This window comes from Crocodylus siamensis, chromosome 6, assembly GCF_052110815.1.
Source record: "Crocodylus siamensis isolate JL-2025a chromosome 6, ASM5211081v1, whole genome shotgun sequence".
Lineage (NCBI taxonomy): Eukaryota > Metazoa > Chordata > Crocodylia > Crocodylidae > Crocodylus > Crocodylus siamensis.
In genome coordinates this window covers 71,589,479-71,602,352 of record NC_143400.1, presented here as the reverse complement: position 1 = coordinate 71,602,352, position 12,874 = coordinate 71,589,479, and the positions used below count along the sequence as shown (strand labels likewise).

At 40.2% G+C, this 12,874-nt stretch overlaps 1 protein-coding gene across 4 annotated transcripts in view; it reads right to left on the bottom strand.

Moving 5' to 3' along the window:
- Positions 1 to 718: 718 nt before the first annotated feature.
- Positions 719 to 12,874, bottom strand: part of AADAC (arylacetamide deacetylase) — an 81,637-nt gene continuing 69,481 nt past the window's right edge. For all 4 annotated transcript variants that reach the window (XM_090054141.1, XM_090054140.1, XM_090054139.1 and 1 more), the window contains 3 exons: positions 12,802 to 12,871; positions 7,489 to 7,660; positions 719 to 6,174 (listed from right to left, as the gene is read on the bottom strand). In XM_090054141.1, coding sequence (XP_089910267.1) covers positions 5,566 to 6,174; positions 7,489 to 7,660; positions 12,802 to 12,871 — 851 coding nt within the window. In that variant the 3' untranslated portion in view covers positions 719 to 5,565. The remainder of the gene's footprint in view (positions 6,175 to 7,488; positions 7,661 to 12,801; positions 12,872 to 12,874) is intronic.

The window sequence follows — 12,874 nt, the reverse complement described above, 5'->3', positions numbered from 1 at the left end:
TTTGTGGCTCGTCTTACCTGATCTCATCCTGAACTCGGCATCCCTGTCCCCCATCAAAGCTAGTTTAAAACTCTATGTAGGAGGTCTGCAAACCTGTAAGAGAACAGACTCTTACCTTTTGGAGAGAGATGTAGGCCATCCTGTCCCAGCAAGGTCTTATTCTGGAGTACAAATCATGGTCTAGACTCTAGAAAGCTGAACCCCATGTGGTGGTACCAGCTCCAAAGCCATGAGTTGACCTCCTTGATGCAGTGCCATGGCCACTGACTGGGAGGACTGATGAGAAATCTACATGTAACATGTCATTGTATTGTGCCCTGAGTTTCTGAGCCCATCTCCCAGAGCCATATCTTCTTATTAAAGTGAAAAACATAAGCATAGTGTCTATTATTTTTATGACACTGAGCAGGTCATATTGGCTGTCTTAGGTAAACTGGCAGTCCACAGTTCTCCTCAGCAGGGGCCAAAGAAACAATACTAGTTTTATCTTGCAATGAAGGGTTCTCCCTCTCCTTTGCCCCAAAGCCTAAACAAGGGCTGACCCTCTTTTTTAGGCCAAGAATGTAAGCATAAGAAAACACTCTTTTGATCAGGGTAGCACAAAAAGTTCAGATCTTTATTTGCAGAAAGACAGTTATCAACCCAGAAGTCTTGCATTTTTGTCTCCAGAGTACCCACCCCTACATCTTCTCAAGATTGAAGGGATTTTTTGACCAGAGCAAACAAGATCATCTTCCTACATGTTTTCCCTTTTACAAAGCCCTTTACCCAAATAGGATATGACCCTTAAGCCCTCCTACTACAATCACTGTATCCAACGCCCTCACCCTCATTCCCTCTTACTCACTTCACTCAGCCCCACCAGCTCCCAGATATTATCTTTACTTTCCTATCACCTCTCTTATGCCTTCTAGCCATAACTTCTGCTCTGACCACCTATCTCATGCCACCTTTCAGGCCCTCACCTTAATACCCCCATCTGACTGCCATGGCTTCATCACCAAACCATGGTTCACTTAATACACCCTCAGAATATGAAGGCCTAAAAAAACCCTACATTATATGAGCACTTTGAGTTGTTATCTGCAATTTCTAATTAGGCATGAAATACAGAAAATCATCATCAACACCAATACACATAAAAAACTTCAGAAGTCAGCTTCTAGGATTATATATACAATTTTGAATATAGGTTTAACCCAGTTCTCATTAGCACAAAGCCACAGACTAGAAACTTTTCTCTGTCCAACATTCAAGTACCTGCAACCACGTTTTTTTCTTCTTAGTTCCTTTCATACTGAAGGCCTAATCCTAGAAACCCTGAATAAAGGAAAGACACAATCTATCCTAAATGCAGCACTCCCTAAATGAGTATCAGTTTTAGAAATTTGTTTTCTCTCTGGAAAATAAGTAATCTATGTAAAGCCTTACATTAACCAATGTTCTTTTCTAAAGGTAAGCCACATATTTATTTCAGAATCAAAAGAAGCAAAACACCTGAGACAATGCACCATTTCTTTATGTAGATCAGAATTGCTCCCATGTGCAAAACCAGCTGTACTGTTAGGACATTACAACCTTGTCAGTCTGTACATAAACAGTTTTGAGTCCCTGTGAGAAACAACTGCTCTTCTGTTTGTTATTTCAGATCTTCTGTCAGGCTAAATCATAGAATCATCATAGAATCATAGAAAGTTAGAGTTGGAAGGGGCTTCAGGAGGTCATCTAGTCCAACTCCCTGCTCAAAGCAGGACCAGGCCCAACTAGATCATCCCAGCCAAAGTTTTGTCTAGCCAGGCCTTAAAAACCTCCAAGGATAGAGCTTCCACCACCTCTCTGGGTAACCTGTTCCAGTGTTTTACTAGCTTCCTAGTGAGAAAATTCTTCCTAATATCTAACCTAAACTTCCCTTGCTGCAACTTGAGAACATGGCTCCTTGTTCTGTCATCTGTCACCACTGAGAACAGTTACCACTGAGAACTGCATTCTCTTTCGAACCCCCTTCAGGTAGTTGAAGACAGCTATTAAGTGTCCTCTCAGTCTAGACTATTCTTTTCAAGACTAAATAAGCCCAGTTCCCCCAGTCTTTTCCCATAAGTCATGTCCCCCTGTCTCCTAACCAGGCGCGGCTGGTGAACTTAGACTGGTGGGGAGTGGAGTGTCCCACAGGAGCGGGAAAGGGCCACCCTACTCCTGGCTGGCTGCAATCCCCACCTTCACCCTGCTCTCATGGGATGCTCCACCACCCCACCAGTCTGAGTTCACCAGCTGCACCTGTCCCTCACCATATTTGCTGTCCTCCATTGGACTCTCTTCAATTTGTCCACACCTTTTTGGTAGTGAGGGGCCCAAAACTGAACACACTACTCCAGATGTGGCCTCACCAGTGCACAGTAGAGTGGAATACTTACTTCCCTGGACATACTAGCAACACACCTACCAATAGAGCCCTGAATCCCATTAGCCTTCTTGGCAACTAGGCACACTGCTGGCTTATATTCAGCTTATTGTCCACTGTAACCCCCAGATCCTTTTCTGCAAAGCTGCTGCCCAGCAAGTCAACCACCAGTCTGCACTGGTGGATGGGATTTTTCTGCCCTGAGTGCAAGACTTTGCACTTGTTCTCGCTGAACCTCATGAGATTTCTTTTGGCCCAGTCCTCCAATTTGTCTAGGTTACTCTGAATCCGAGCCCTACCCTCCAGCATATCTACTACTCTCCCCACAGCTTGGTGTCATCTGCAAACTTGCTGAGGGTGCACTCCATGCCATCTTCCGGGTCATTGATGAAAACATTGAACAAATCTGGCCCCAGGATCAACCCCTGGGTCACTCCACTTGATACCGGCTGGCTGCCAACTAGACATCGAGCCATTAGTTACTACTCTTTAAGCCCGATGTTCCAGCCAGTTTTCTATCCACCTTACAAGTCCATTCATCCAGCCCATACTTTCTCAGCTTGCCTGCAAGAATACTCTGAGAGACCATATCCAACACCATGCTAAAATCAAGGTACACCACATTCACAGAGCCAGTCATCTGATCACAGAAGGCAATTAGGTTGGTCAGGCATGACTTGGCCTTGGTGAATCCATGCTGACTGTTCCTAATCACCTTCTCCTTCTCCAAGTGCTTAGAAGTGGATTCCTTTAGGATCTGTTCCAGGAGTTTGCCAGGAACCGAGGTAAGGCTGACTGGCCTATGTGAGGAATTATCTTTTCTAAATATTTTTAAACACAGTCATGTCATTGTAATAATGGTGCTTCAGTGTTTGCAATGGATGAAACAATTAAACCAATAAGCAATAAAACAACTAGTGTCTAATCACAGATTGCTATGATAATGCTTAGTGTGTGTTGCTCCTTCTGAAATCCACAAAATAATGTTTATACAATCTATTTAAAAATGTATATGGGACCAGGTTTTACTACTGTTTAAATCAGAAGGAAGGCAATACAATCTCATATATTCTGACCAAAAAATTCTGATCTATGTCAGGGAGGCCTTAGCATGATGCGTGTGAAAACTTTCTCCTTATGTCCATAACTCTGATACACCTAAACACACTACCACCCTGAACCTCAGTCTGAAGGTATTTACAAGACTTAACAAGACAAACTGAAGCATCACAGATGATTAGTTTCAAATGAGAGATATAGAGGGAGGAGGAAGGGAGGAAGAAATAGAAAAAGAGAAGGGGTGGAGGAGACTATACAGTCAATATTGTATACAATTTCTGAGTGAGATGCTTTTTAATACAAAAAATGTTTTCTCTTTGATGGTTTGCTACCCTTTAAAAGGAATAACTTAGGAGAAAGGGAAAATAGAAATCTACTCCTTAAAAAATGAAATCAGTTTGTTCTGGCATTTCCAGGTACCCCACATCCTTCATGTATCCCAAAATCTTGAACCTAATATAAATCTCAGTATAATCCCACACTCTTTTGCTGATAAAATAAATTTATTATAGCATTGTTTTTCTTTTTAGAAGAGAAACATGGGTCTTCAAGAGTTGTGTTTGCTATAAGGCACTGAACACTCTTAACTTCTCTGGAATTGATGCAGGAGGTATCTCAATGTCTCACAGAATTACCCTAAACTGTTTATATTGATTACTGCTGCATAGACAAAGTGAGCCTCTTTAATTGTACCTTTAAATTGGATTTAAATGATGAACAGTACATCGTTAGAGAATAAAAAAGCTCACATCTTAATGTGAATAATTATAAAGATGAGAAATGAAGGCAAATTAATATTATAATCATTTTGTATACATTCCATTTCACACATACCTGGAAACTGTTGATTTTTTTTGATGTTTTAGTATCTTTTTCTAATGGGAAAAACACCAAGTTACAAGCACATAAAAATCAATAATCAATGTGGTGAGATTATTTTTCATTATCCCAACATTTTTTAGGATATGTATTCCTTGCACGAGCACATTCACGTTAAAGGACAGTGATGCAAATTGGAGTGTTGTATTGAAATATTACTAAATTAACTTTAAATTAGCTGTGTTTATTGATTTTTGACAGCTGAGATTACTAAATAGTGACACATAAGATTACTGAGTATCGATTACTATTTTAAGTAATGAGAAATACATAACAGAAAAATTATGCTATCAAATAGCTGTGATCTTCAGTTTTATTTGATATTGTATCCAATATTAAATTTTACCACTTAATTTATCCCAATAAGCAGAGGTTAATGAATGATCTTATTAGAGAAAGTCTAATAATAGCACAAAACAATTACATATTTGTAACGTCATTGTATTTACAGGCATGCAAGTTTAATTATCTTTTCGAGTGCTTACCTTGAATTCTGTTAAGAAGAGAAATAAACTCACATAAATGCCAGTCAGCAAGTCTTCACAGGTTTAGACCAAAACTTTTCTCATGGATTTTCTCTGAAATTCCACTTACATCTACTACCCCTTTTACTGTAGTATAATTTCTCAGTGGTGATTATCATTTAACAATGAGCATTTAAATATTAAGTAGCATATAGGGGGAACCCATTCTAGGGCAGATGCAAAGATTCTAAGATGGATCAGCAGCAAAGACTAAACATTGGTACTAACCAGTTAATATTTATATTATGGACACACACACAGGCTTACAGGGTGTGAATTTAACAGAAAAAATTAAGAAAAACCTCAAGAAATAAAATGAACTGTGAATCAGCAGCAGAGCTTATGGAATGGAAAGAGAATTCCAAAGGAAGAGGATTTCACACTGGGTATAGGTAGCTGGGTCAAAATGGTTCATGTTCAGGGGCATTTTTATTCCTGTTTAGCGAAATCTAGAGAGACTAATAGATGTTGTATGGACTTGGAGTTTACATGTCAGGGATGAAAGAGCACTTAGATTAGTCAGACTATATTACCTTACAGGATAACCAAGAAACCATCCTGAATCCAAATAATTTAGAGCAATATATATTAAAATATGGCAATGTCATGTTCATGAAGCTCAACAGGGATATTTTTGTCTTCAAATACAGCATTTTACTGAGACCCAGTGAGTAAAAACTACAGGTGTTAAATATGCAATTTTTCTTATAAATTCATATCTAACCATGCAATATATTTATTTGCTAGTCTGTGCCCTAGAGCGAGATCAGTTGGACTTGTAATAAACATTAAAGCCCCATGAAATGCATCTTCAATGTGGTCATGTGTTACTTGAATTCCTGCTTCCCTAAGTCGTGAGACATACATGATTCCATCATCCCTTAAGACATCATGTTGACACGTGAGGACATATGTCAGAGGTAAGCCTTGTAATTTAACATTATCAGCTAGCAGTGGTGCTGCTCTTGGATCCAGAAACCCTGGATATTTTTCTCCAAACTTGGAACTTCCATAAATTGGGCCCTTATAAGTGTGGTCCTTTTTAAACTTTTCAGGCAGCCAGTTGCTCCAGTTTACAAATGCAAATAAATGGCTTGATTCTTCAGGGACATGTCTGTTGGAAGCCATTGCTTCATTAAGAGAGGTGTCATTAGTAAAATATTCACTCCAGAACCTGACCATTAATGACTTGGGTAGAATCGGCTTGTCTTCATTATCTTGATAGGATGGTAAATCCAGATCAAGGGTCTGAAGAGCTGGATAAAGTAAAGCTTGTGTCTTAAGCTTAATTTTGACTTCAGGGTCATCCAGCAGCTGTAAAAATTAGAATTATTCCATAATCATTTCAAGGCTTTAGCACCAACACACAATGAAGATGAAGCTCCAACACACAATGAAGGGAATGTAATTAACATATTTATTATTTTCCAGTATATGCAACATAAAACAGATTAATTTTAAAAAAATCTTAAATTCATAGAAATGTCACCTGAAACAATATGTTGAATAGCAATTCTAACCATATCTGGAATGTTAGGAACTGTTTTCTCACATGTGCTCTTAAAAATATAGTCCCTTATTATTTTTATATTGAATGAAAAGAATACATCTGAAAGGGTTCTTTAATTGACATTAATTCAAAGTCACTGGTGCTTGTCTAATGAGTAAAAATTGCTACATAGAAACATCCATGATTTATAAACTGCAGACTTTTGAGGCTTCATTAATTATTTCACAGTTCATAGACTTCATCCACTCTGTCTTATTAAACCTGAGGAGAGTTTAGGGTGCTCATAATTAAGCTTGCATGCATCCTGAACACACAAAAAACAAAATGAGTAGACAAAGTAAATTAAAAACCCTGGCCACTTAAATGTCATCCTTTCTTCTGAGAGGAGACCCTAGCCTTCTCTCTTGTTTTCTGGCTGTAGCGGCAAGAGTTTATTTACATTTAATTTGTAACAAAACATTGTTATAGAGCTAGATTGCACTGACAACCCACTCATATTTGTTTGCTTTTTGCAGTTGTACTTCAAACTGGGTATGTCTACATGTGCAATTAATACGAAGCAATAAACTCCAGAGTTTATTGCTTCAATAGGTAATGCGTAGGGGGAGCATAGAGGATAATGTGCCCCCCCAGAGACTGGCACTGGTGGTTGGGGGGGGGTGATGGCTGGTGCCCCCCCGAGAACATGGGGGCATTGAGAGAAGTGCTGGTGGCACTTCCAGTTTGCCATTCACTGCTGGGGGACACCCCCTAGTTGGCAATTGGCTGCTGGTGCCCTCCCCCAGGTTCAGGAGGCACTAGTTCCCATGATTGCTTCTAAGTTTATTGCTCCCAGGCACACCATTTGAACATGAGTCTGGGAGTAATACACTCTGGAGCAACAAATTCCAAAGTTTGCTCAGCCTCAGACACAAAACACTTGCCCACAGAACTTGAGATATTTATCCACTGGCAGTCTGATTCAGAACTCACACGTACCAGACATGAAAGATAACTGGGAGGTTGATTAGTTTGTGTGTGATAACTGTGGGTTTTAAAAATATATTTTGTTTAAAATAATCCAGTAAGAAAAATTAGCAGAACAAAGTCTCTAAACCTGTAAAATATAAATAACCTACCTCCTGTGCCACTGCAGCAGCTAAGTTACCTCCTGAACTATCTCCTGCAACACTGATCCGAGATGGGTCTACTCCATATTGTGCAAGTATATTATTTTGTAGGAAGAACTTCAATACCATGTACACATCTTCAAACTGAGCTGGGAAATGATATTTAGGTGCTAGTCTGTATCTTTGGGAACATAAACAAGGGCATGTTATTGTTCTATCACTGCTTGGGGAAACAAACACACTTAATTTTACACTTGTGAATTTTAATGAAAATAAACCCATTTATACAGTGGAAACTTTTCTCATTTTCTATGTGAAATCCAAGTTGCTGTTGTTGTTTTTTTTGGGGGGGGGGAGAGGGTTGGCAGGGGGAGGTTGACCCCACAATACAGAAGCTTCAAGAATTTGTATGTATTTATTAAATTTACCAGAAATAGCAACAGTTTGTTATTGGGCCTCTTCTTTCTTATCTGCTGAAGAGGTATACAAATCCTGAGCTCAGGGAGATATTATCCTAAATGATGCAAAATTAATATTGAAGTCCCAATGTTCTGTGATTATCATCCAACTACAACAATTTCCTAATAGATTTATGTCATTGCTGTAATAATACCTTTATTCTACTGAGAGGCCATTTGCAATAAGAAGCACCATTTGTCTGGTATTGCTGAGATCAAAACATTCTTGGAAACTACTGCAAACCTTAAAACTCGGCTGCTATATACATACTATCCTTGCCCTGTGTTTTCCTTAAAAATATGTGTAATAAAAGTACTACTGATACTACTGACACAACTATAATAGTTGTGTCAAGAGCTGAGTGATATTGTACTGCAAGAGAAAATATGGAGAAAGTTAATCATTTCTGCATAATTTAAACAAAGGTAACGAATTTGATTTAAATATAATTAATGAAAGTTTGAACCCGTTATTGGGAGCTGAATAATAACCCTGTCTCAACAGTTACCCTAAGGCAAATGCATACCATGAAACAGTCACTGCTAAAGACAAAAGATCCTGCTTGCTTTCCAGGCTTATGTATAGGGAGACCCACCAGGCTTCACAACTTGAGATTTTTACATAATCAGAAAGATTTATGTGCCTTGCCTTCTTTTTCATTCAATTGAAATCCAAGGCAAAACCATGTTTAATTAAAAAGAAAAAAAAGGAAAATATATGTCCAGCACATGAATGAACATGACTTGCTCGGGAGAAACCAACATGGCTTTGTCAAAGGGAAATCACATCTCACAGCCTATTAGAGTTCTTTTGAGGGTGTCAAGAAGCAGAGGGATTATGGTGATCCAGCTGACATAATGTATATCTGGACTTCCAAATATAGCATGTGGAGGGTCCCCCTGCACTCCTGTGGGCTGCTCCATCTGCCCCAGCATCGCAGCATTCACAAGCCACACTGATACCTCGAGGCATGTAGAAAAAAATGTAAAGCTGTGTCTATGTCCAAATCGTTGATTCTCTGAATCAGCATTGGATCTTCAGATATGGATTCAGCTGACAGTGATCTGAATCAATGAATCAAATCATTGTCCTTGATTTGGGCCAAATGCGAATTGAATAGGGCTTGCTTCACACACCCCTATTGCTTAGGTATTCCAGTTTTCCACCTTTAACTGGTTCTGCTTCATAATGTAAATGTAGTTCTCTGCTTTCTTTGGTCACGCTAACTCAAACTGCCTGTGACCCTCGCTTGTTCTTCTGTCTCCAGCACATACACGTGATGATTGTGCCAGGTCTTTGCCCACATCTCCCACCTCTCAGCCTGGTCCTGCAGAGCTTGGCTCTGTGCTTACAGGTTGCTGGGGACCAGCCCTGTTCCCCAGCCTCTTCCCCCTCCCCCACGGCCTGGGGGAGCTGAAGGGAATTATGCCCCCTCCCCTTATCAACTGCTTGCTTCAGTCTCTGTCAGAGGTGGGAGGGGTGGAGTCTGCTGGTCTTCTGCCAATTGTAAATGTAGTTCTCTGCTTTCTTTGGTCACACCAGCCCAAGCAGTCCCTCTCCTGTTCCCTTAGCTCTATCTCCAGCACGTCTGTGCTAATTGTGTCAGGTCTTTGCCAGCAGCTCCCACCTCTCAGTCTGGCCTGCAGGGCTTGGTGCCAGCATACTGAGTGGGGGACAGGAGATTAAAGCCCCTCCCAGTCCCCACCCAGGGATTGCCTGGGGGGTACAGACCCTCTCAGGCTGTTGCCCACCCATGCCACGTGCCCTGCTCCAACAGAAAGCAGGGGGCATGGCCAACAAACTGAGCTGTGGAAGTGGGAGACTAAAGCCTCTCCCAAACCCCATCCAGGGTTTGCCTGGGGGGCAGTCCCTTTCAGGCTGTTACCTGCCTGCACCCCATGCCCTGAAATAGGAGAGAGGAGGGGGTGTGGGCAGCACATTGAGGTGGGTAAGGGACGATTAAAGCACGTCCAAGACTCCATCAGGTGTTTGCCTAGGGCAGGCAGTGCCTCTCAGGTTATTGCCCTGCTCAGCTTGCCCCACCCCAGAGAAGAAAGGTCTGACAGGGGCTGCCTCCTCAGGCAGACCCAGCTGCCATCCCCAGACGGGTTTTCCATCCCCACCCTCTTGTCAGCTAGCCCCACTGCTCTGGCTAGAGACTAGAGGGGCAGGGCCAACCTTGCTTTCTGGAGCAGACAGCATAATCCAGCCCAGGGCTGCAAAGCATGCAGAGAGATTCTGTTTTAACTTAAACTGGGACAAAAGTTCCATAAACTGGTTTGACCTCAATCAGCTAAGACTGATACTACATCCATCCAGGTTTATCTTAAACAAGTTTCAGCCATTTTGAAACAGGTTTATGTGCACTGAAATTCTGTTCTTTTACAGGTTTAAACCAGTTTCGGATCACTTAAACTAGCTTATGTGTAATTTTTGTTCCTAGCCGTACAGTTTAGAAGACATACAATTCAGGGTGGGGGACATGATAAAGATTTACAAAATACTAAATGGCAAAGAGAAAGTAAATAAGGATTTATTGTTTACTTTCTCTCTCTCTCCCTCTCTCACAATATAAGAACTAGGGGTCACAAAATGAAACTAGTAGGTAGTAAGCTTAGAACTTTCTTTTGTGAGGTTTTTTTTTCCCCACAGTGTCATTAAAGTATGGAACACATTGCCACAAGATGTTGTGAAGCTAACAGTTTAGCCATATTCAAAAAGAAATTTAATACATTCTTGAAGTAGCTATTCTTGGAGTAATTATCACTAGATATTGAGCACCTCCTTCTCATTTCTGAGCTTGTGGAAAGCATTGTGAACAATTGGACTAGGGACAGAAGTTACACATAAACTGGTTTAAGTAATCAAAAACTGGTTTAAACCTGTAACAAAACAGAAGGTCAGCACACATAAATCAGTTTCAAAATGTCTGAAATTGGTTTAAGATAAACCTGGTTGAATATCATATCATATTTAACTGAGTTGGGTCAAATTGGTTTATGATACTTCTGAGCCAGACCCCTTCCTGGTTCAAGTTAAATCACAGCCCTCAAGCATCCCAGTATGCTTTCCAGCCCTGGGCTGATCTGTGCTGTCTGCTCCAGCAGAGAAGGTCTGGGCAGTGGGGAGGAAGGAAGGGACTGTCCCCCGCCACCCCCAGCTGGGGTCAGAGGCCAGACAAGGGGGTTAAACTTCCCTTCCCTGAGTACAGAGATGCTAAATTTATTGCTGGCTGCAACTGTGGACTACAAAGTCCAGAGGTATCTGGAAGCAGGAAGAGGAAGCGATGAACAACCCTGCATGTGATGGCCAGAAACAAAAGGGGTTAATAAGCAACTTATAGCAAAAAAAGATCTGCTTCTTGAAAGCATCTGGTAATGGCATATAGTTAATATTAGCTAAGGCAAAGTTTGCAAGATTGTTTCCTGCACACATATCCTGTCAGAAGCATAACCATAATGTTAAAATTAACTGTCTGTACCAATCACAAGACTAACATGGGCCACAAGAGGCTGAACTAGAAACAAAACTGCAAACTTTAGCTGATCCAACAATTTTTGCTTAAAGGTCAGTAAAATTGACAAACCTGACCACAAGGTATAATTAACACATTTCAAAAAATTTCAAGTGGGTTGAATTTAGGCAGGAAAAAATGCTAATCTCAGACCCCAAAATAATGTGGTGTAATTTGCTTACTGGGTAAACCCAAGTTTAGGCAGTAACCTATTATAATAATTTCTAACACCTTTTAACCCCATAGGGTAACAGCTGTAGGGTAAGACTGTGAGTGGCTCTAAAGCCAACAGATTAGCATAGGACAGGTTATAAAGGAACACGCATGTCAGGTGACCAGTAGGAAGGATGGAACAGAATCCTCATTGCTGTTCCAAGCCCGGACTTCAGACTCCCAGTGTGAGCAAGAACCAGATCCTGACTGAAGGACCTTCCCCAGTGCTCCCTCCAACAGCATGGATCGGGGATAAGAAGTAGTTTATATCTATAAATTTAGGGCTTGGAGTTATGTGGTTAACTTTAAATAGTTGCATGCAAAAACTGCAAGGATTTTGATGAAATAGTAGGATTTGTGAAATAGTAGGATTTGGACATGCTTTTGTGAAGTGTCTGAGTAGGAAAACTTCTTCCCTTCAGCATAAACAGAAATAATCCCTGGTTCTCATACCACATGCAGGTCATATTCATAAAACCCTTCCCAACAGTGATTTTATATATATAAAAAAAGTCTTTGTGTTAGATTTTTCATATCTAGACCCTATGCTTCTTGCAGACAAGCAGACAGAAGCCAACTTGCAGATCTCTTCCTTGGGTAGGTTGAGAAGACTAGCATTGAATTAATTCATTTTAAGGCTATGAGAAAGTACAACTGAATTCAGTTATAGTGGAATGAAGGTTTGGGGAGAAAGGGAAAGACAAGTTAGTAATTAAAAACCAATTCAGTCATGTTTTAATTAAAAACTAATTCAGTCATGTTTGTGTAAAAAGAACTAGCTTATGATAGATTACTAGACAAATGTAAACTTGGGAACAAATCAGTTAAATAAGCAATAAGAATAAGCCATTTTTAAAATAAGTAAGCACCCTTTAAGTGCCCTTTTCAGAGCTCATGTTTTACGTTTTTGTAACGTTGAAACTGACTTTATTTTAAAAGCTCTCACTCTTCTTTAACCGAACTTACAACAGCAATAAAGTTGTATAGTTGTATTACACATCCCTGCATCTTGTATCACTCATTCACAATAGTAATATATGTATGTGTATATATATATATATTAAAAAAAAAATAAAACAACAAAAGATGTAGCTATCCCAAATCCTAATTTGCTTTAGAAACAAAATTTTTCTTACTCGACTGATACGACAACTGCATTTAGCTTGTTTGAAGTCCATCTCGACAGGAGGTCATAGGGCTCCATGGCTG